At 51.7% G+C, this 23,535-nt stretch overlaps 2 protein-coding genes across 3 annotated transcripts in view; both read left to right on the top strand.

The window, feature by feature from the left end:
• XPO6 (exportin 6) overlaps positions 1-18,942 on the top strand; it is a 55,085-nt gene extending 36,143 nt beyond the window's left edge. Inside the window, exons 10-24 of one of the 2 annotated variants that reach the window (XM_027654987.1) lie at positions 640-748; positions 1,511-1,600; positions 3,586-3,655; positions 5,145-5,304; positions 6,567-6,659; positions 8,017-8,161; positions 8,831-8,977; positions 10,411-10,600; positions 11,215-11,370; positions 12,608-12,722; positions 13,211-13,382; positions 13,766-13,927; positions 15,343-15,441; positions 16,703-16,933; positions 18,230-18,942. In XM_027654987.1, coding sequence (XP_027510788.1) covers positions 640-748; positions 1,511-1,600; positions 3,586-3,655; positions 5,145-5,304; positions 6,567-6,659; positions 8,017-8,161; positions 8,831-8,977; positions 10,411-10,600; positions 11,215-11,370; positions 12,608-12,722; positions 13,211-13,382; positions 13,766-13,927; positions 15,343-15,441; positions 16,703-16,933; positions 18,230-18,331 — 2,041 coding nt within the window. In that variant the 3' untranslated portion in view covers positions 18,332-18,942. Of the gene's footprint in view, positions 1-639; positions 749-1,507; positions 1,601-3,585; positions 3,656-5,144; positions 5,305-6,566; positions 6,660-8,016; positions 8,162-8,830; positions 8,978-10,410; positions 10,601-11,214; positions 11,371-12,607; positions 12,723-13,210; positions 13,383-13,765; positions 13,928-15,342; positions 15,442-16,702; positions 16,934-18,229 lie in introns of both variants that reach the window. The other variant, XM_027654986.1, reaches the window with a different exon arrangement.
• Positions 18,943-21,100: 2,158 nt separating this feature from the next.
• Positions 21,101-23,378, top strand: LOC113952666 (nucleoside diphosphate kinase, mitochondrial-like). Its single transcript, XM_027654988.1, has 5 exons — positions 21,101-21,188; positions 22,645-22,775; positions 22,878-22,979; positions 23,050-23,150; positions 23,220-23,378. Exons 1-5 carry the CDS (start codon positions 21,101-21,103, stop codon positions 23,338-23,340), a joined length of 543 nt encoding a protein of 180 aa, XP_027510789.1. The 3' UTR covers positions 23,341-23,378.
• The last annotated feature ends 157 nt before the right edge of the window (positions 23,379-23,535 follow it).

Raw genomic sequence — 23,535 nt, forward strand, 5'->3', positions numbered from 1 at the left:
TTTGGTGTTGTGGCACCAGGAGTTATTGCATGCTCAGGTGGCTCTGTGCTGATTTTGCAGCTTGGCATTATTTTCAGTGAGGAGGAGGGGCTCATGTGCTCTGTACCAACTTCCTGGCTCCCAGACATGAAGGGATATTTCAGTGACGTGCCTTTAGTGTTACAGTACTAAAGCAGGAAAAGTGCTGGCTTTGTTTCAGAGCACAAGGGCCTGAATTCCTGCATCAAAAGTGTAGGGAAAGGGGGATAGCAGCACACACAGCCTTGGGGTGGCAGCAATAACTGCCCTGGTCCATCTGCTCCTCGCTCAGTGCCCAGAGAGCAGAGGCTGCCCAGGAGTAGTTCAGGCAACAACAGGCTTTTGGTTCCTCCTGTTCATGGACATCTGTTGTTATTCCTGGCAAGCTGCTCCCACCTTTCTTGTTTTGAACTCTGGGGCTGCTTCTGTTGCTAAGAGTCCTTCCTTTCCCTTTCAGAGGCAGAGGGATATCAGGTATTATCAAGGCTCTTTCCTTGTGATCTGAAATGACCTGATACCCTTAATCCCAGGAGCTGCCTGGTGTTACTGTCCTCTGTTATACGTATTTCTTTTGCTGGAGGGGTTTTATTGACCTCTTTCTCTGTCCTTCCATGGTTGTAGGTACGAAGATGCCTTGGTTCTGTTGCTGACAGAGGTGTTGAATCGGATCCAGTTCAGGTATAACCAGGCACAGCTGGAGGAGCTGGATGACGAGACACTAGATGATGATGTAAGGAGCACAGTTGAACAATGACTAAGCTGCAGGTCCACATATTAACTCTTGCACTGTTAGCACCTGGAATGTCTTTCCCAGACCTTATACTTTGGAGTACAAAGCCACACAACTGCTTCTTCTCTCCATTGTGTGTGGGGTTTGAGGGGTAAAACAGCTTGAAATGCTTTTGACAAAAATGTGTTTAAAGTCACACTAAGACAGAACCTTTGGTTTAAACTTGGTTCTGATGGGGGAGGGAAATACAAATCCTTATGTTCTGACTGTCAGAGACATTAGGTTCCATGTCTGGTTGCTGTGGAAATTAAATGATGAAATACCTCTGAGACAAAAGCTTGAACCTGTAGATATTGTTGGTGCTTTTGTTTAAGCTTATTTCTCCTAAGCTGGTATTGGTAAAGATCATCTTAACACTGATCAATGTAAAAGTGGAGTAGGTGGCCAAATGGATGAGGCCAGAGCCCTGAAAGGACAGGTTGTGCTGCAGAACAGATGTTTGTCATCTGAGCAGTGGCTGTGCTCTGGGAGTGAGACCTTGTACCGTGTCACTCCAGGGAAACACACGCCCAAAACACAGCTTGGCAAATTATTCTCTGTCAGACGTCTCGAATCCTATCTTCAGTATCTGGGTGTCCCCAAAAGCCAGGCTCTGGCATGGAGCTCTCTAGTCCCAAGCATCCATTAAGCCCTCCCAGTGTCCCCAGAGCTCTGTTCCCTTTGGCAGTGCTGTCCTTACCTCGGTGTCTCTCCCTGCAGCAGCAGACGGAGTGGCAGCGGTACTTGCGCCAGAGCTTGGAAGTGGTGGCCAAAGTCATGGAGCTGTTGCCAACTCATGCCTTCTCCACACTCGTAAGTACTTATCCGAGTAGTTATCCAGGCCAGAAGTCCCGTGTGAAATGAGCACCAACTGTTGGAGCTTGTTGCAAGCTGTTTGATAGATGCCTCAGTGCCAAGAAAAGTAGGGAAATTTGGGTTTGGATGCAAAGCTTGGCAAGGGGAAAAAATGTTTCGTTGGATTTCTTGGTGTGTTTTGAAGAGAGTACTCCAGTGCCTGTCTGAGTCCAACTTTCTGAACACTGAGCTCTTTAGAGAGTCTCATCTCTCAAAGTGCAAACATTTGGCAGCAGCCCCTCCCTGCTGTTTATCTTGGCCTTTGTCTTGGAGGCAGCCTGTGAATTGGGCAGATGAGTGTCATTATCAGGGTTTGAAGAGGAGTGGAATCTTTGTTTAAATGAAAGGGTAGATATAAATGCTGAAGAGAGTGCCTGGGACAACTGGGAAGTAGATCTAGTAAACGAGGATAAGTGCTTCTCTCCAGCCAGTTTTGCTGTCATTAACTGTGGTGGTGTAAAAGTTGTCTGGGTTTGTAGCATCACAACAGTTTTTGATGAGGAGATCTTGAGGCTGTAAATGTAGTCCAAAATTCAGAGTAGTTGCTGTGTTTTTGCTGGGTGAGGAGAATGGGAGGAGAAAGGGCAGTGGGATCTCAGATCAAGTGCATTAATTCTGCTGGGGGTACCACACACCTTGGCCTCTGAACCGTGTTCCCAAGAAGCAGAGAAAACTGAGCTGATACCTGACCTGAAGTGCCTTTTTAATTGATATTTTTATTTAAGAAACTGAGCACTAGAAGCTCTGAAGTAGTGAACAAAAGTAGAAAGTGCTGTGCAGGGTGGTGGCACAATGTGAGCACAAACAGAGGGAATGTTCAGGGAACATATGGGTCAGATGGAGGAGAGCATATGTGGCTTCCTTGGAGTAACACATTCACATGAGGAAAACACTGGGTTTTTAAATAGTTCCCCTCGAGCAGTTGTACAAAGACACTCCACTGTTAATTAGGCACAGCATGTTGGAAACTGGGTAGGGAGAGCTTTCCTGAGCCCTGCATTGTTCATTCTTGTTGTACTGGGTGATGTGGGAGGTTCTCAAGCAGGTCACAGTGCTGGGCTGTGGGATGCAGACCATCAGTAGCAAATAGTTAAAACAGTGGACAGCAAGTTGCCATTACTCTGTCCCCTGCTGGGCAAGGAAGGGCTGCAGCTCCTTCTGCTGATGGAGTGAACTTCCATAAAACCAACTACTTTGAATGTGGTGACTTTTGGCTATAGAAATTAAATAGAGCCAGACTGAAAGGGCTGAAAAATGTTCTTCGGCTGAAGTATCACAAGGACCTGGCATGTTTGTTGTCACTCTTGAGTGATGGAGTTGGACTTACACTGTTCCCACAGCAGGGTGCACAAGGACTGTGCTGTTTGCTCCCTTGGCTGTTTTCCCTATGGAGTTTCAGCTGATGCAGCCTGCAGCTTGCTGGCAGAGTGCTGCACTGCTTCTTTTCTCTACTCTGTCAGAGGCACTGAGCTCAACTTTCTGGTTGCATAGTGTTTTGAGAGCTTCATTCTGAGAAGCTGATACATCCAGGTGAAGTGGATTCAGCACAGACTGACTGCACTACAGACTCTACCATTCCTCTGCTCACTTTGGGCTGGGTTGTACATCCAGCTGTATATTCCTAGTGGTGACATGCTGTGCCCTTACTCCCACTTGTCAGACCATTATCTTGATAGGCTGATGGCTGGTATTTGTGGGAAAAGGAGGGCTGCCACAGAGAATTGCCTTCAGGGTGGTGATCTTTGTTCTCTTGACAGCTGCCAAGACCTGGGAAGCTGTGGGATGCAGGATCAGCCCAGAGCCCCAGCAACCTGACCTTCCTCCTAATGTCTGTGTGGAGACTCTAGGGAGAAATCAGAAAACTGCTCTGACAGAGTAATCAGTAGTTGGGTGTGAACTGTCTGCCAGGCCCCAAAATCACGTTCGTTTCTTGTCTCTTCTAGTTTCCAGTTCTGCAGGATAACTTGGAAGTGTATCTGGGGCTCCAGCAGTTCGTGGTCACTTCAGGGACAGGTAATAATCACTGTGCAACACTCTGATCTTCACTCTTTGACTGATGATTGCAGAAACACTCCAGACCTCCTTTGGTGTTTCCTCTTCCATATTTCATTGAGGATCTGAACACGTGTGGTGTGAAATGGCTCAGTAGTTAAACTCCAGCAGCAGACAAAAACCTAATAATGTGATTTCCCTTTATTGGTATGGTTCTTTCCTTGTTCTAGTACTTGAAATGAAGATACCAGGTGTGTTAAGAGCAGGTGTGCAACATCAAATACTACAACTCCTTCCTGAGAAATAAGGAAAGCAATAGTAGTGAGATCTGCATGAGGGGTATTAAGGTAGCTTAAAGTAATATTGAAATTTTCTGGTGTGACCAGTAAAGGAATCTGTCACCTCTTCAGTGCTGCTGCACATGGCAGAATGGCAGTTGTTGTATGAGCAGTTCTGGAAAAAATACTTCCACTTTTAGGATCATTTCAGCCCTAGGATAAGCAATGTGTAGGCTTTTAGTGCTGTGGCACCACCCTGTTCACTGCTGGATCAGGAGCAGCAGCTCAGATGCAGGTGTGGATTCAGCCCTGGGTTGTAGCACAGAATCCCTGAATGGGTCAGGCTGGAAGGGACCACAGTGGGTCACCTGCTCCAACCTCCCTGCTCAAACAGGGTCATCCCAGAGAACCTGGCACAGGATTGTGTCCAGACAGTTCTTGGTGTTGATGGCACAAAATTGAGGGGTTGTTGCTGAAAGCTTAATCTGAGATTAAATATAGTGAGTGGAAAGAAAATCTGATTTTCTTTGAAAGGTGGTGTTACAGAACATGTTTTTTTAGTGAAAGTTCTGGAGTGTTTGAGCCCAGATATCCACACCTGTGCAGCAGGAGGACTGTGTGGGCAAGAAGACTGGCAGATCTAGTTATTGGATTGTTTCTTGTATCTGAGAAATATGAAAATACATAACACATTTCACATTAGAAGCAAGTTCACTGTTCCAAATGTGCTGCTGGATCACTGGAACTGTAGCCAGCAGAGGGAATGTGGATAACCACTTTCTCCAGGGCTGGGATCACTTCTGATGGCAGCAGATAACCAAAAAGGCTCCTGTTTGTGTAGGTATTAATATCATATAGAAGAAAATAAAGGTATAAAAGGCTGAAAGAGCTTGGAACATCTTTATCAGCCTTTAAAGAGGAATTTGAAGTGTCGTCAGAGCAGTTGGAATTGTCTTTCCCAGTTGGACTGTTCAGTCCCATGGACAGTGCTGCCATCTGAACTGTGACCTGCCACCAAGCTAATTTAAGAAGAATGATTGTAATGTCATTAGAATAAACTTTGCATTTCCTGTAGCTTCCTGTCCCAAAGAGCTGTAAGTATTAAGTCACAAGGTTACATGGCTTTTTTTCTCTTGCGCAAATGTGAATTTTCAGCTCTTAGTCAGTGGTTATTAGACGAGTGATAATTTACACTTGGGCCTTTCTGCTGATGAACTGTGCTGTCGTTTCAGGGCACAGGCTGAACATCACTGCAGAGAACGACTGCAGGCGCCTGCACTGCTCCCTGAGGGACCTGAGCTCTCTGCTGCAGGCCGTGGGGCGCCTGGCTGAGTATTTCATCGGGGACGTGTTCGCTGCCAGGTTCAATGACGCCCTGACTGTGGTGGAGAGGTGGGTACAGGGCATTCCGGTCCCTTCAGCAGCACAGGGAGCTCTGCAGTGTGAAAAACAAGGGGCTTTTTCTGCCTCCCCTTGTTGTGGGTAGATTGAGATATGAAGAGCTTGGTGGCCAGAGCCTTAATTGTAAAACCAACCTGGGCTGATCCCCCAGCGTGGGCAGAGGGGAGGGGGGGATTCTGCCCCTCTGCCCCCTCAGGTGAGACCCCCCTGCAGAGCTGCCTCCAGATACAGGGCACCAACATCAGAAGGATGAGCTGCTGGAATGAGCCCAGAGGAGGCACCAAGTTGATTAGAGGGATGGAGCAGCTCTGCTGAGAGGAAAGGCTGAGAGAGTTGGGATTGTTCAGCCTAGAGAAGAGAAGGCTTTGGGGATGACCTGATTGTGGCCTTCCAGGGCCTGAAGGGAGCTGACAAGAAAGATGGAGAGGGATTTGGGACAAGGCCTGGAGTGACAGGACAAGAGGGAATGGCTTCCCACTGTGAGGGTGGGGAGGCCCTGGCACAGGTTACCCAGAGAAGCTGTGGCTGCCCCATCCCTGGGAGTGTCCAAGGCCAGGTTGGACGGGGCTTGGAGCAGCCTGGGCTGGTGGAAGGTGTCCCTGTCTGTGGCAGGGGGTGGAAGGAGATTGAGCTTTGAGATCCCTTCCAACCCAGGCCGTTCTATGATTCTAAGTTTCCCAAGTCCTTCATGAAAGAAATAACTAATAGGAGGGATCAAATAAAATCAGTTACTTGAAAACATTGAGATGCTTGTTTTCCAGCATCTGCATTTGTGATGCAAAGAAATGACACGTAGGGTATGATTGCTTTAGAGTTGTATCATTGAAAACTCTTCTGAGGCTTGGACTTGGTATTCTTAGAGGTCTTTTCCAACGTTAACAATTCTGTGATTGTTTTCTTAAATGAAAAGACCTGTGAAAGCTGAAATGCAGACATTTTATTCTTCCCCTCCAAGAAACTTAATTAGCACACAGTTGCTAACTGCAGATTTTCAGGGCTTTACACAGCTGCCTTCATTAATTTTTTTCATTTACATGCAGGAACATCAGACTTGTTCCATCTTATCACAGACAGTGCAATAGGCTCTGAATTATTTTAAACTAAATGGTCTAAATCTTATTTGCATATTAGATAAATATAGACACACACTGGGGAAGAGCTGCATCCAGATCAGGTGTTGAAGCTGATTTATGCATGTATATATCCAAATTACAACAATCCCTTTGCTCTGCCATGTGTGTTTTCACTTCTAGGCTGGTAAAAGTGACATTGTATGGATCCCAGATTAAACTGTACAACATTGAAACCGCAGTCCCCTCTGTGCTGAAACCTGACCTCATCGATGTGTGAGTATGGGAGACACTCTGCAAGTGATGGCACCCAAACTGGGGACCTCTGAGGGGAGGAGAAGCATTAGAACTCCTGGGTGTGCTGCTCTGACCCCTGGCTGGGAGCTGTTCTGTGAAACACTGCTGCAGCTGTTGGCAGCTCACCAGCAGGGCCCCTTCTTTTAACGGATGGAAGTCAAGGCTGCTGCCAGTATTTTGAACCACTGCTTCCTCTAAGGGGTGTACTCAGGTCATTTAAAGAAAAATATGTTTGTGCTGAGAGGTAATAATGCCCATTATATTAGCTCTGAAAGCAAACTGGGATTGTGCCCTGTAAAAGCCTCATTCTTTTGCAGTGTAATTACTGATTAAATAAGTGTTACAATAGTGATATTGTAAAGAAATTGGATCCACTGTCAGTGTGTAGTTCCAGTTTATGAATTTTTTGCTACCAAAATCAGATCTGTGGCTCAGGTAAAAGATGTTCAAGTCCTTGGCTTCCAAGACAAGCATGTGTCTTCCAGCTGTGCAAGCCATTTCTGGGATGAATGACAGCCTGCCATCCAGATGTTGACATTGTGTGAAATTTTGGTGCTGGTGGTGATAGGTCACTACTAGGACAGCCTTTTAGAAACCTTCCCTTCCCAGGGCTGTGTAGCACAAACGTGTTCCCTGCCAGCTGGTGTTTTGTGGGCAGAATTGAAGGTTTGAACATGTATTCTACTTTGCAACTGCATCTATAGCAGCTCCTTGAAAACCCCACTAGATTTCATCATACAGTTCCCTGAATATCTCCTTTTAGTTCCAAGTTAATAGCACTGAATTTTATGCAGATGTTCTTCTAATTGTCTTTTTCCTTTTCTCCATTAAAATAATTTGGGAGGTGTTTTCCATGAGTTGTTAATGAGAGGTTTTCATCCTTTTCTCTGCCTGAGGCCCCTAAGAAACCTATGATCCACTTTTTAGTCCTTTCTTAACAAAGGCACTTTGTCAAACATTTGGAGGACACCTGTCTGAAACATCCTGACCCAAACTTAATATGGTGATAAAAGTGTCATTATAAAGTATGATTATAGTCAACCTACCAGTTGATGATAATTTGACCTTATCAATTCACACCTTTGGCTCAGTATTGTGGGTCAATGGTGAGCCCAGTTGCTGCACACCTGTAAATATGCCTTGAATGTACAGGTTCCAGACCAAGAAAAAAATAGCAGTAAGGAATTTTTCAAGACAAAGCTTCCAGATTTGTGTGAGAATACCCGATGTTCGTTCCCAGCCTGCTGTCAGAGCTGCCCACCATGCTCAGCACCCTGCCCTTCTCTTTGTGTCCCCTCTATCCCGTGTCTCTGACTGCTGCTGTGCCTCTCCCCAGCCACGCTCAGTCCCTGGCAGCCCTGCAGGCCTATGCACATTGGCTGGCCCAGTTCTACAGCGAAGTTCACCGGCAGAACCCGGAGCAGTTCATCTCTCTGGTGTCCACGGCGCTGGAGGCCATCACCCCCCTCATCAGCTCCAAGGTACTGCTGCCACTGGGCTGCCACCTGCAGCAGGTGACCCACAAGTGCTCAGGTCTGCTCTGGACCACGCTGGGGGGCTCCGGGGCTGGGTCTGAGAGAGACACAGCAAATATCTCGTAGGGTGAGACCAAGAGCAGTTCTGAATAACACTGTGTGTCAAGCTAATCAAGAATAAGCAATTTACAGGCTTATAAACTAATGATTTTTTGACTTGAAAGCAAGGAAATCTCTATTTCATGGTGTTAAGGGAACTGACACTCTAATTGATAAATAAATCATAGAAGCATGGAATTGTTTAGGTTGGAAAGGCCCTTCAAGACTGAGTTTAGCTGTTCCCCCAGCACTGCCAAGGCCACCACTAAACCATTTCCCTAAGTGCCACATCCATATGCTGTTAAATTCCTCCAGGGTTGGGAAGTCCACCACTGCCCTGGGCAGCCTGTTCAAATGCCTGACCACCTTTTCCATGATGAAATTTTCCCAGTATCCAACCGAAAGCTCCCCTGGCACAACTTGAGGCTGTTTCCTCTCACCCTGTCCCTCGTTCCCTGGGAGCAGAGCCCAACCCCTGCCTGGCTCCCCCCTCCTGGTCCTGGCAGCCCTGGTCCTGTGTGACATTGGTTCTGGGTGGAGTGTTACTGGGCAGCCTGAGCACCCTGTCTCTCTCAGGTGCAGGAGAAGCTGCTGCTCTCTGCGTGTCACCTGCTGGTCTCTTTGGCCACCACGGTGCGCCCGGTGTTCCTCATCAGCATCCCAGCGGTGCAGAAGGTGTTCAACAGGATCACAGACACTTCTGCCCAACGCCTGCCAGACAAGGTGGGTTGTCTCAGACATCTCTCAGTGTACACCAGGTGTCCTTGGGAGGCTGTGCCTCAGGTCTTACTGTAGCAAGGTATAACCTCAAAAAATACGGAGGGGCAGCAGTTCTCTCTGTATTGTGGATATCCGATGATGCTGTTTGTAATTAATGATCTATTTCAAACAACAGCATAAGGAAAAAATGCAACTGCACCTCTTAGATCTGATTCCTTTCTCACTTACTGACACAGTCCCTGATTCTGCATCGTTTTTGCAGTACAGGCACATTGATTCTGACCTACAGGAAGAGTTTTCTGTGAAACATAGGTTAGCACTCCACATGCCTCACTCCAAGTTACTCAAAGTACTACAGTTACTCCAAGTACTATAAATGGAATATACTTAGGGTATTTATATTACTTCTGTAATATAAATACTATAAATATATTCTGCTTATAGTACTAAAAAGCCACAGTGGAGGCTGGGATATGGTTGTATTGTGTGCTAGCAAGGAAGCATAAAGTACTGTACAAGTGAAGAAGCTCAATGTGTAAACCAGACAAGAAGAAATGAAAGTAGAATCATCTTTGTTTTTATAAACAACAGAGACTTACTGTTGCAGAGAAGATCTGGCAGAGCTGGGAACTGGTTCCAGGCCTTAAATACTGGAGCTTTGCTTCTTCCTTACCTTCCAGAGCTGTTAGTTTTCACTTGGGCTCACCTGCTCTGAACTCTTTCCTCAAATAGTGAGCACTGCTGATGTGTCTAACAGCTGTAAAACGTCACTTCGCTCTGGGGCTGTGCTCTAACAAAAGTTAAATTGCAGACATGGTAAAACTCTTTGCTTAATGTTGCCCAGAGAAGCTGTGGCTGCCCCATCCCTGGAAGTGTTCAAGGCCGGGTTGGCCTGGTCTGGTGGAAGGTGTCCCTGCCCATGGCAGGGGGTGGAATGAGATCACAGAATCACAGAATATCCTGAGTTGGAAGGGACCCATAAGGATCATCAAGTCCAACCCCTGGCCCTGCACAGGACACCCCAGCAGTCCCACCCTGTCCCACCCATTGTCCAAACCCTCCTGGAGCTCTGTCAGCCTTGGGGCTGTGCCCACTGCCCTGGGGAGCCTGGGCAGTGCCCAACCAGCCTCTGGGGGAAGAACCTTTTCCTGAGATCCAACCTGACCCTGCCCTGACACAGCTCCAGCCATTCCCTGGCTGCTGTCCCTGGTCCCCCCAGAGCAGAGCTCAGTCCCTGCCCCTCCTCTGCCCCTGCCCGGGAATTGGAACTGCAGCGAGGTCTCCCCTCAGTCTCCTCTGCTCCAGCTGAACACACCAAGTGCCCTCAGTGTCCTCCCACGGCTTCAAATCAAGGCCCTTCCCCATCTTCTTAAATGAGCTTTAATGTCCCTCCCAGCCCAAACCAGCGTGTGATCCCGCTCTCTGGTCCCTCCCAGGCCCAGGTGTTGGTGTGCAGAGCCCTGTCCAACGTGCTGCTGCTGCCCTGGCCCAACCTGCCCGAGGGGGAGCAGCAGTGGGCCGTGCGCTCCACCAACCACGCCAGCCTCGTCTCGGCCCTCACCAGGGAGTACCGGCAGCTCAAGGCCACGGCCATCCTGCCCCAGAGGAAAGTGCAGCTGGAGGACAGTGAGTACCACGTGTCCTGACAGCTGCAGTGTGAGCAGCACAATAAGCTCATTTTCCAATAATTATTGCCAAGAAACTTTTTAGCCTGTGGGGAGGGTGGGAAAGGAGCAACTGGTGTTTTCTTCCTATTTTTGGAGGTTTTTCTGCTGCGTGAAGGGCACTCCCACCCCAGGTTGCTTGTAAACTCTTCCATCAAAGTGCTGTCTTCCTAGGGAAGGTGGAATCAGATTGGGGATAAAACTTTAAATAGCAGGGATTGCATTAGGAATACTGAACAGCCTAATGCTGGGAGGTTGTAGTAGTAGAAAGAGTGGCTGGAAACAGCATTAATGAAGATCACGGTTATAAAAACTGAAGAGGGCAAATAAGAATTTCTTCATGACTTGGGAAGTACTGTAGAGGGTTTGTATATGCAGGAGGAGAGCTCTGAACTGATGGGGTGCAGAAAAACTTCTGTCTGTGTTTTGGGACTGGTTTGGGGCATATCTTTTGGGGGTTTTTTTTTGAGGATCACTTTAAAAATTAGTTAGAAATATGCAGTGTCACGTGTGTGAACCTCTTATCTCTGGGTAGTTTTGGCACATACAAGAGGTATCACTTCTCTTGTTTTGCAGCCAAAGTGATCATCCATCAGACACTCAGCGTTCTGGAAGATATTGTAGAAAGTATCTCCGGAGAATCCACCAAGTCCCGCCAGATCTGTTATCAGTCGCTGCAAGAATCCGTGCAGGTCTCACTAGCCCTCTTCCCAGCTTTCATTCATCAGTCAGGTATAACCACAGGCCAGGTTTCATGCTGTGAGTAGCTCTCTGACCCCCTGATCACACCCAGGGCAGCAGCTCAGAGTCGTGGTGGTGTTTTTGTGAAGTGTGTGGACTTGCTGTGCCTGGGTGTGCTGTGAGGCTGTGCTGGGTGGACTGGGCTGAACCACAAAAGGGAAGGGAGATCTCTGCCAGCAGGAAAGATTGTCACACAGTTCCAGAAGATGGAGATGATCATGAGCACAAAAATGAGCTTTAAAATACTCTAGCTGTGTTTGCCATTTACGTTCTCTCCAGAAGCCTGAAGACAAAGAGGAATAGATCTCATCAGATTAGGTCAAATAATGTGGGGTTTGGGGATTTTTTTTTCCCTGAGATGGAACCAGGACTGTCAGTTGGGAACCTTCTTCTGGCCAGCAATTTACCATTTTGTATCACATCACGGTGCTTGTCTCATGATGAGCAAGGTGTTCCAGAAAAACTTTTGGAGTTGGGTGGGATTTTCTCAGTGAAGCAGCTGTGGAGGAGGAAAGGAAGGGCAGAGAGGATCCAAGGCAGCCAAACTGATGCTGTGACTCCAGTGACCTGTTGCCTTCAGAACAGGCTGGCAGCCTCATCAGTGGCTGTTTATTGGTTGTCAAAGGCTGTATGATGAATGAGGAGCTGAGCAGCTCCAGCTTGCCATGGTTATTCCATCTTTCTTGGGATGGGTGAAGGGTCAGCTGGGTGCTGATCAGCTCACTGCATAACCACGTGCACAAAGATGACTCCTGAAGCTGAACAGCCTTTTCAGTTCCTGCCAAAAAAAGAAGCTGGGTTCTGTCTCCTCCACCCCAAGCTGTGTGGATGTTTTGGATTTCCTGGTGTTTCCTGTTAACCCTGTAAAACCAGTAAGCAACAAGAGATGGGCCCAGAGCACCCCCTGAGCTCTCTCCAAGCAGTCTGTGTAGGCAGAGCACACTAAGGGCCTTGCTGGCAGTGTTGGGTTTGTTCTGAGGTGTTTGGTGCTGCCTGTACTTGTCATCCCTGGCAGGTTTCGGAAGTGGATGAACAATTTTTAAGCCCTGTAGTGCTGTTGGTGTCAGTTCCTAAGACAACCCTGGTGGTAAATTCTTGAGTAAAGGAGGTTCCGTGAACAGGAGGAGCAAACTTAAGACATGCATAAAAGACTTAAACATAAAAGACTTATTGATGCACTCAAATGTTCCCTTAACATGCACTTTTTGCTTTCCTGTTCTTATCTTAGATGTGACAGATGAGATGCTGAGCTTCTTCCTTACCCTTTTCCAAGGCCTGAGGGTGCAGATGGGAGTGCCTTTCACCGAGCAGATCATACAGACCTTCCTGAACATGTTCACCAGGTATTGTCCAACACTGGTCACTTCTTTCTTACCCCTCAGGTCGATTTATCTTCATAAGCTGCTCACACAGAGTCCTTGTCCCTAAAGAGTGTGCTGTTTCCAGCCTTTGTGTCTGGACTTTTGTCATGTCCCAGGACTAAATCTGAGGAGAACATTTCCAAGTTGTAAGTGACCCAGCATATGCACATCAATCAATTGCCACTGTGCAATTCCAGCTCTCCCATGGACTTTCTGGCAGTGTGGGATGTTGAACCAGACTGTCACGTTCCCTATTAGCTCCTGCCCAAGATCTGAGGGTGCCCCATCACTCGGGCATTTTTCGGAGTGTGGAGTCAGTCAATCCTCAGTCACAACCTACGTCCTTTCTGTGGCTTAATATACTTGACCTGTATTAATGGAGCAGATTTAGTGGCATTACCTGTTTTCCAGTAAATCAGGTGAGCACACAGATCTCTGGGAAGGCTCCTAATGACTGTTTTTTGTCCCAGGGAGCAGCTGGCAGAGAGCATCCTCCACGAGGGCAGCACTGGGTGCCGGGTGGTGGAGAAGTTCCTGAAGATACTGCAAGTGGTGGTGCAAGAGCCAGGCCAAGTGTTCAAGCCTTTCCTGCCCAGTGTCATCTCACTGTGCATGGAGCAGGTGTATCCCATCATTGCAGAGGTAGGGCTGCCCTCACAGGAGAGGGAAGGGGGAATGGGAAGGGAAGGCATTGCTGAGGAGTGGCAGCAATGAAGCTTTGGCTTTCCAAGAGCTGTAAATGTCAGTGCCTGTGGAGGAAAACTGGGTGAGAAGTCAGTGAGAACTGGAAGCTGTGTGGGTGGAAGATTTTGTTAGGACTTGTCAAGAAAGGCTAAAATTATAGAGAAGGTCAAAGCAAGAGGTAAAACTCAAAACTCAGCATGATCCTACAGCTGCTGAATTTGGTGCATCCTTTGGCTGCCAAGCACAGCGCTGGATGTGGGTCCTTTGGCAGTGGGATCCAGGGGATGAGTGGGATTCCAGCATAAGAGCCTACTTCAAGTTGTGTTCCCCTCTCCTCCCAGCGCTCATCTCCTGATGTGAAAGCAGAGCTGTTTGAGCTGCTTTTCCAGGTCCTGCACCACAACTGGCGGTACTTCTTCAAATCCAGTGTGCTGGCCAGTGTCCAGAGGGGAGTGGCAGAGGAGCAGATGGAGAACGAAGCCCAGTTCAGTGCCATCATGCAGGTAACTCACCTATCCCCAGCAGAACCCTTCCTGCAGTGGAGCACACAGTACCTGTGGCAGTGCTGTGGAATCACAGAATCCCTTAGGTTGGAAAAGCCCTCTGAGATCCAGTCCAACCATTCCCCCAGCACTGCCAAGGCCACCACTGACCCATGTCCCCAAGTGCCACATCCACATGGCCTTTAAAGCCCTCCAGGGATGGGGACTCCACCTCTGCCCTGGGCAGCTGTGCCAGGGCTGGGCAGCCCTTTTTCCAAAGAAATTTTCCCAATACCCAATTTAAGCCTTCCCTGGCACAACTTGAGGCTGTTTCCTCTCACCCTGTCCCTTGTTCCCTGGGAGCAGAGCCCAACCCCCACCTGGCTGCACCCTCCTGTCAGAGTGTTGCAGAGAGTGGGAAGGGTTTTTCACCTGTAGTTGTGTAACTCTTCCAAACTCACCTGGATGTCTCATTTTGGGATGTACTTGTATAATAATCTCGGTATTGACTTCAGGCTGGTCAACAATACTGAACTGCTTGTTTTATTACTTGGCTCTTGTTGGTTTGATACGAAACTCTTATTTAATGTTCTGTAAGTGTTCTCCACACAGCCAGTGGTTTGTGTGAAGGATATTAATACTCTGTGTGCTGGTTTCCACACGAGTTCTGAGGGCAGAACTGGCTCAGTCTTAAAGGGGACTTGGGCCATTTTTATTCATTTGACAATGAATGGCTGGTTTGGGGGAATAAACTCTTCTTTTGTGATACCTTGAAGAGGAATTATTAAAATTCTGCTGCCTGTCTCTGTACAGAGCTGACCTCATCTGCTTACATCACCTGTACGGTGTTTTGGAGGTGTTTAGGGTATAAAAGATGTTTTATTTCACACTGTGCAGCCCTGCCAGGTTAGTTCAGGGTCCAGAAAATTTTGTTCCTGGGTTCTTTACTGCTTCAGTCATGCCCAATTCAGCCTCCCAGGTCCCACCTCTAAATTCTTTCTAGTGCAGGGCAGTGACATCTGCCAGTCACCTTGGTCATTTGAGTGGGATTGAGGACCCAACCTGTGCATGTGTCCTGGTCTATTCACCTTTGGTAGCATCCCTGAGAAACAGCCCCATGCTTCAGGAGCAGCCTGCCTGCTGAGGGAGCTGGGCTCAGCATCCCTGTTCCTCTCAGTGCCAGCTTGGCCTGCCTGTTCCCCATGGACCCAGCTTAGCAGCTGCTCTGCAGGGATATGACCATGTTCCCACTAAAATTCCCATTGATCTGGCAGTGGCACAGTTGACTTGAACAACTGCCTGTGTTGTTATTTTGCTGCACTGAGGCTCCCAGGGGTTTGTTCTGGTGTCAGGGTGAAAGTGATGTTGTTCTGCATGGCATGTCTGATGTTTGCTGTAATACCAATCCCTTTCCTTCAACTCTGCTTTGTTCCCAGGCCTTTGGCCAGTCCTTCCTGCAGCCTGACATTCACCTGTTCAAGCAAAACCTCTTCTACTTGGAGACGCTGAACACGAAGCAGAAGCTGTACCATAAGGTGGGTCCTACCTGACTCCTGTGCATGGAAATAGGTGGGTGTTGTTCTGGGGCTTGTTTTAAACCACTCAGAAACTGCAGGTCAGGATTTGATGGCTTTTATGCCACGGCCTTTGGGCGCTTGCTGTGCTCTGGATGGTCGGAGTGGTGGTACCACCTCCCTGATCCTGTGCAGGGGACACAGGAGGGATCCCAGCTCTTGTCAAAGTAAAGCCTTGATGTGTGTCCTCCTGTGACAGTGAGAGAAAGCAGAGAACACGCAGTGACAGTCTGGGAAAGTAGGAATTGGGATCATCAGTGGGATAGTGGACAAGTCCCTCCAACTATCCCATCTGGGACAGGGTATCCAGTACTCACAGGCACAGGTGGGTGTCTCCATCACTGCCAGGCAGGACCAGCCTCCAGCCCCTCTAAGCTGTTAGCTGCTGTCATGAGGGATTACAGAAGGAATCCAGGGAATCTGGTTAGCCTGTGAAAGCAGAGCTTTCAGTGTCCGTCTGTGGTCACAGCTGAAGGACAGCCCTTCATGTTCACAGGTGCCTGGTGCAGAATTCCAGGCAGCTGGCCACATTCCCTGGCTCTGGGGAGGAATACAGCTGGCTGGAGGTGGAATGGGACTTGATGCTGGTGGCTTTAGCAATACTTAAAACTTGGGTCAGAGCATAAAATCCCAGACTGGTTTGGGTTGGAAGGGACCTTAAAGCTCATCCAGTTCCACCCCCTGCCATGGGCAGGGACACCTTCCACTAGCCCAGGTTGCTCCAAAACCCATCCAACCTGGCCTTGGACACTTCCAGGGATGGGGCAGCCACAGCTTCTCTGGGCAACCTGTGCCAGGGCCTCACCACCCTCACAGGGAATGATTTCTTCCTAATATCCCATCTAACGCTGCCCTGTGTCAGTGGGAAGCCATTCCTGTCTCTCCTGTCCCTTGTCCTGTCCCCTCCAGGCCCTTGTCCCAAGTCCCTCTCCAGCTCTCTTGGAGCCCCTTTAGGCCCTGGAAGGGACTTTCAAGTCCCAAAGCATGAGGTAAGTGTGGCCAAATCAATTTCTAAATTTAAATCTGATATTAATTTGCCTTATTTTAGCCATTTTTGATCTGGCTTGGCTTGGAAAATAAGCTCAGTGCTCACAGGAGTTTGCAGAGCCCATGGGTGCAGTCACGCCTGGTCTGTCCTTGCCGGATTTGTCCTTCTGGCTGCCCCGGTCCCTCCCGTGGGAGCAGTGAAGTCTCCTGACCATGTGCCTCTCTCCCTGTGCAGAAGATCTTCCGGACGACGATGCTGTTCCAGTTTGTGAACGTGCTGCTCCAGGTGCTGGTGCACAAGTCCCACGACCTGCTGCAGGAGGAGATCGGCATCGCCACCTACAACATGGCCTCGGTGGACTTCGACGGCTTCTACTCCGCCTTCCTGCCCGAGTTCCTGGCCAGCTGTGATGGGGTGGACTCCAACCAGAAGAACGTGCTGGGAAGGAATTTCAAAATGGACAGGGTAAGAAGGGGAGCACTGGTATTCCCAGGATGCACAGTTTTTCCCCCAAAATGCGCTGGTGGAGCGTCTCCAGGCGGAGTTTTTCCAGGCAGTACCTTTTGTTCCCAACGTTCCCACGCTCGGCGATCCCCAGCCAAGGATTTCTCACTGTAGGTAGCAGAACTGCCATCTCATCCCTCAGACTGCTGGATGCTGTAGGAGTTAGGGAATATGTTTCCTGGAAGAAGTTTTCATAGGGGTAGACTGATGTTTTCCAGAGTGGGACACTCAGATCCTTGCCAAAATCTTGCTCCAGCTGCTGGCCAGATGGGTTACAGTAAGGACAACAGCAGAATAGCTGCAATGGCTCACAATCCTTGAAACCCCTTGTGTGTGGGAATCAAATGGGGGGGGTGTCTTTAACCTCCCTTGGGAATATTGTGGCAAACCAGCAGGTCATGTCTTCCATCTGCTGAGGCTTGTCCATTGAGTGATTCCTCTTCTGAGGGAGATAATGGGGATTTAAGACCAAGGGTGAGGGTAGGAAAGGAGCCTTGGGAGGATTACTGGCCTCTAGAAGGCAATTGCACTTCAGGAAAATCAGCCCTTGGTAGGGAGTATGTGACCCCCAGGAGCCTTGGCAGAAGGGCAGCAAGGAATTACTGCTGGAAGAGCTGGGGATGTTCAGCCTGGAGAAGAGAAGGATCCAGGGAGACCTTAGAGCCCCTTCCAGTGCCTAAAGGGGCTCCAGGAGAGCTGGAGAGGGACTTGGGACAAGGGCCTGGAGGGACAGGCCAAGGGACAGTGGCTTCCCACTGCCAGAGGGCAGAGTTAGATGGGATATTGGGAAGGAGTTCTGGGCTGTGAGGGTGGTGAGGCCCTGGCACAGGTTGCCCAGAGAAGCTGTGGCTGCCCCATCCCTGGAAGTGTCCAAGGCCAGGTTGGATGGGGCTTGGAGCAACCTGGGCTAGTGGAAGGTGCCATGGCAGGGGTTGGAACAAGATGAGCTTCAAGGTCCTTCCAACCCAAACCAGTCTGGGGTTCTGACCATACCTGTTGAGCCTGAGTGCATGCTCGGAAGCCAGTGCTGGGAAGAAGGCCTGGATCCTGCAGTCAGCTCTGCATGGAGCAGCTCTGGAGCCATCTCTGCTCCCTGTACATGGGCTGCAGAAAGCGGAATTCCCTGGGCTCAGGCTGCAGAGGAATGGATCAGTTCTCATGTGTGAACACACACCTGGGTGTTTGGCCCTCCCAATCTCCCTCTGCTCTCACTGTCATGTTACTCTGCTGTACCAGGTGCTGTTTGTTCTCTTCCAGGACCTGCCCTCGTTCACACAGAACGTGCACAGGCTGGTGAATGACCTGCGCTACTACAGACTCTGCAATGACAGTTTGCCCCCTGGAACTGTGAAGTTATAGTTGCTGCACTGGACTCCTCTTCCATCACTGTAGGGAACGGATCCATGTTTCGGTTTGCCACCACCCCCTCTCCTCCCGGGATTTGTCAGTGCTGCAGGACATGGGGTCCTGCCCATGGCCACGTCCTGGATTCACACACCACGCTTCCTTTTAGTTCTCCTTTCCCAGCCCAGAGGCCCTCAGCTGGAGTCAGCAGGATGTGTCTTAACGCCCACTCGTGGGGCATCCCAACTGTTGGAAAACCCTCTCCCCGGGCTTTCCTTCTGCTCTAACGTAGCACTTTGTTGCGTCCGGAGATTTCTGTGGAGTTGTCTTGAGAGATCATGTCGGTATCAAACACGAGGCAGAAGCGCCAAAGACTCACTTCAGACATTCATACCTTCGTGTCATTCCACCTCCCTGCCCTGCCCAGCTTTCAGAGGAGGAGTCTCCTGATGTTGGGACTGGTTTGGCACTTCTGTCACTCCCTTTGTTTTTAAATTGCCTTGAAAACCTCCCCGATGTTTTCGGGGATTAGAGACTTTTTTTGGTTTTTTTAAACATTTTCTCATCATTCCATTGTGATACTAAAACGACATGCTTAATGGGAATAAAGTGCTTACTTTGTTGTTTTAAATACTTGGGACTGGTTAGTTTCCCTCTAGGCCATTCTGTGAATGCTTTGTGATGCAGGCAGTGATCCACAGCCTTTCCCAGGATCAGTAGCAAGGAGCAGTATCCTGTCCACTCTCCCAGCAAGTCCAACAGCTCCTGAAAGGTGCAGATTAATGGTAGTTTCTTCCTCCTCTCTCCTTCATCACGGAATTTCAGAATGGTTTGAGTTAGAAGGGACCTTGAAAACAATCTCATTCCAAGCCCCAGTTCACACAGTGCCTGTGTTCTCTGGTGTTTTCTGTCACACTTTGAGCCAATCCATTTGTTCCTCCAGCAGACTGTTGTCTGCATCGATCCTGAAGTGCCTGCAGGCAGAAATCTCCCCACGTTCCCAGTGATCACTGGAACTCATAGCTGAAGGCCAGCAACTGCCCAGTCAGTGATCCTGTAAGTGGCATCTGAGCAATCCAGTGCCCAGACAGGCAGGACCAGATTTTGTGGAGTTTGTGGATCCCTGATCATGCAGTTGGGAAGGATTTCTTTTCCCTGCAGTCTCTAGTCAGGTATTCAGCAGTATTCAGTCGGTCTTAATTTTTAAATTTAATAGATGAAATTGGAGAGGGACTTTTCACAAAGGCCTAGAGTGACAAGGACAAGAGGGAATGGCCTGAAGCTAAAGGAGGGCAGGGTTAGATGAGATGTTGGGCAGAAATTCTTCACTGGGAGGGTGATGAGGCCCTGGCACAGGTTGGCCAGAGAAGCTGTGGCTGCCCCATCCCTGGAAGTGTCCAAGGCCGGGTTGGACGGGGCTTGGAGCAACTTGGCATAGTGGAAGGTGTCCCTGCCCATGGCAGGGGGTGGAACTGGATGATCTTTAAGGTCCCTCCAACCCAAACCATTCCATGAGTCTATGAAATCAGTCTTAATTTCCTGTGGTTAATGGGCAGCTGCAGCTTGGGCTGCATGGTGGGAACAGCACCAGTTACTGGGAAGGGAGTGCAGCTAGAAGTGGATCACATTTGGAGATGTGGATGTGAGATGACTGCCTCTGAAAAGCTGTGAGGTCCCGAGGGTGAGTTGGAGTGTAGCACCATTTACCCCATGGTTCCTCTAGTTAGTTTTGTGGAAAACACCTTTCCCTGTGCGTTTGCCCTTGGGAGATAACAGATGCTGTTTGGATGACCTGTGCAGAGCCCTACATCCAGGCTCTGAACTGGGACCAGTTGGATGTTTGGGCTCCCTACCCACCATGGGCAGGTGAAGCAGAGTCCAGCTTGCCCAGGATGTGCCTCACCTGGTACAGCCCCTGCAAGTGAGGACTGAGGTGTGGGTGGTGAGGAGAGGGTGAGGTGGGTGGTGATCTGCTCCCAGCCTTCCCTGAGCTCCCTGCCAGCCACACCTGTCCCTGAGTACTTGGAGGAACTCAGTGCCACTACCTCCACATGTCCCCTCCCAGGCTCTGACAGGGGCTCTGGCCCCCCACTTCCTTCAGCTTTAGGAAGTAGGCTTGAAGCAAACTTCTGTGACCTTGTCAAGCTGCTCTCCCATGAGGTGTCTCTGGAGTTTGGGATGCATGGGAAGCTCAATAAAAAGTGATTTCCCAGCGTGGGGGCTGGGATGGGCCTTGGAGAACTGAACAGAGGGGCTCCCATCTGGGCAGTGCCTCTGTCCCCCATGGCCTTAACAGCCCTTTCCCAGCACCCACTCCATGTCCAGGGCAGCCCTGTGTCCCCCAGAGGGGGCACACTGGCCTGGCTGCTCCACACTGTGCCTCTTCCACTGGGCTGGGGGATTCCTTGTGCCCCAGCTCCGGCTGGCGTGGGTTAACCAGCACTCTCCTTGCCTGGACACCGGGGGTGGCAGGTCTGGGTCTTGGCAGGGTCTGGGTCCTCCCGGCCTGGATTTAGGCTCTGCTTCCACCAGGCTTGAGGTTCCAAAGCGGGATGCTCCGGATCGGAGAGATTCCCCGGCCCGGGGCGCTCTGGACCGAGAGGATGCTCCGTGCCGGGATGCCCTGTCCAGGATTTCCCGTGCAGGCGCGGCGGCCGCCCGGCCCCGGCGGCTGCTTTAAGGGGAGGGACGGAAGCCTGACCCGTCCCTGGGCTCAGCCGGGCCCTTAAAGCCCCCGCGGGCCGGCCGAGCCCCGCCGCGGCAGGTCCGACCGCCGGGCCCGCCATGGGCTCCCTGGGCCGCTGCCTGGCCCGGAGCCTCCCGCGGGGGCAGCCGGGCCTGAGGCCCCCCGGGCCTCGCTGCTACGGCTCCGGTGAGACACGGCCCCGTCCCTGCCCTGCCCCTGGGGACACGGTCCCGTCCCTTGGGACCCAGTCCCTGTTCTTTTGCAGAGGACCCCATCCTCCCTGCCCTGTCCCTGGGGACCCTGTCCCCATCCTCATCCTGTCCTGGGGATCCAGTCCCTATCCCTGTCGTGCCCTGGAGACCTGGTCCCTGTCCTGTTCTGGAGGACTCTGTCCCCATCCTCATCCTGCCCTAGGGATCCGGTTTCTGTCCCTGTCCTACCTCGGGGGACCCGGTCCCCATCCCTGCCCTGTCCCAATCCCTATATTCCCTTCAGCCTCTTCCCTACCTGCCCCTGGGGACCCACTCCGGATCCCTGCCCTGCCCCTGGGGACCCTGTCCTGTCCCTCTCCTGTCTCCAGTCTCTCCTGCCCCTCGGGGCTCCTCTCCCCTCCTGCCCCCGGTGGCCCATCCCTTCCCGGTGCTCCCGATCCCTCCATCCTGGCCGGGCCCAGCTCACGGAGTCCTTCACTCCTCTGTGGTGTGAGTCGGTGCCGGGGTCTCCTACCCCATCCCCGTGTGCCAGTGCGGGGCAGAGGCCAGAGCTGGCTGCCCCCTGAAGGTCCCGAGGGGTTCGATGTCCCCGGGGCTGTGATGGAGGGACCCCGGAGCTGTCCTGAGGGGACGGGGCAGGATCCCGGCAAAGCAGGATGTCCAGCAATGCCCAGGGAAGGGGGTGAATTTCGGGGTGGTTTGTCTCACTCTGCCCCCGCCAGCACCGGGGCTGCCCAGCCCTGCAGCCCAGGATGGGAACCCGAAGGCTGGGGCTGATGGTGAAATGCCCCGGCTTGGCGTCCTCCCTTCCTCTCCTTCCTGTCCCCTCTGTCCCTTCAGCGGACAGGATGCTCCGTCCCTTGGGGCACTTCTGTCCCCTCCTGCAGCGCAGCTGTGGCAGGGCCTGCGGCGGAGTCAGACCCTGCTGCCCCGCAGTGCTGTGGGTGAGAGCGATGCCAGACCCCGCCATCCCACGGTGCTCGGTTTTACTCTCCACCAGTGGAAACCGTGACCAGGGACCCTCCGGGCAGGAGGAAGGACCCGGGGCCGGGCAGGAGGCAGAGTGGCACCCGCAGCCCCAGCCCGGGGACACGGCAGTGCGGAGCCATCAGCCAAAAACAGAGACAACACCGGGCCAAAGGGTGTTTCCTGGCCGGGGACAAATCCCCAACACCCATCAGGGGTTTGTGGCACGTCCCTCGGGTCCCTGCTGGGACCCCGCCGGCCTGAGAGGCGCAGCTCGGCCAGAGGCCGCACCCGCGGTGGGATGGGGACGGGGGTGGGGACACGGATGGGGACGGGGTCCCATCGGCAGCCGCTGGGACCCAGCACAATCCGTGGTGCCGCGGGGGCGTTTTGGGGTCCTGCTGTGCACAGCCTGTGCCAGCCCCGTGTCCCGTGGTGGTAACGCTGCCCCTCGGTCCGCGCAGCCCCCCCGGAGCTGCGGGAGAAGACACTGGTCCTGGCCAAGCCGGACGCGGTGCAGCGGCGGCTCGTGGGGAACATCATCCAGCGCTTCGAGCGCCGCGGCTTCAGACTGGTGGCCATGAAGCTGCTCCAGGTACCCGTTCCTGCAGGGAATGCCTCTCCACGGCCGGCCGGGGAGTGCCGGGAGGGGGGTGCCGGTGGGGGTGTCCCCACTGTCACCCCCCGCTCCCGTCAGGTGGACCAGGGGCTCGTGGACAGGCACTACCAGGAGCTGCGGCACAAGCCCTTCTACCCTGCACTCGTCACCTACATGACCTCGGGGCCGGTGGTGGCCATGGTGAGGGGCCAGGCCGGGGGGCTCGGGGGTCCCGGGGGGCACAGAGGGCTCAGCTGTCCCTGTCCCGCAGGTGTGGGAGGGCTACAACGTGGTCAGGTCCACGCGGGCCATGGTTGGGGACACCGACTCCGTGGGGACCATCCGGGGGGATCTCAGTGTGCACATCAGCAGGTAGGGCAGGGGGGGATGGTGGTGGGACCCCATGGCCGTGGCACTGTCCCCATCCCTGTCCCCTCACAGGAACGTCGTCCATGCCAGTGACTCCGTGGAGACAGCCCAGAGGGAGATCGGCTTCTGGTTCCAGCGGGACGAGCTGGTGGACTGGGAGAGCAGAGACCGGGACCACACCTACGGGCCCTAGGGATGGACCCCCGTGCGTGGACACCCCCAATAAACCCCCGTGCCTCCAGCCCTGGCTCCGGTCTCATCCCTCCGATGCCATCAGCAAGTGCTGGGGGGCTCTGAGGGGTACTGAGGTGGTACTGGGAAGCTCTGGGAACTGCTGGGATGTCACTGTGAAGGGCTGGACTGTCCCTGGGGCGCACTGGGATAGCAC

Source organism: Corapipo altera, unplaced genomic scaffold (assembly GCF_003945725.1).
Source record: "Corapipo altera isolate COAL_440 unplaced genomic scaffold, ASM394572v1 98, whole genome shotgun sequence".
In the NCBI taxonomy this organism is placed as follows: domain Eukaryota; kingdom Metazoa; phylum Chordata; class Aves; order Passeriformes; family Pipridae; genus Corapipo; species Corapipo altera.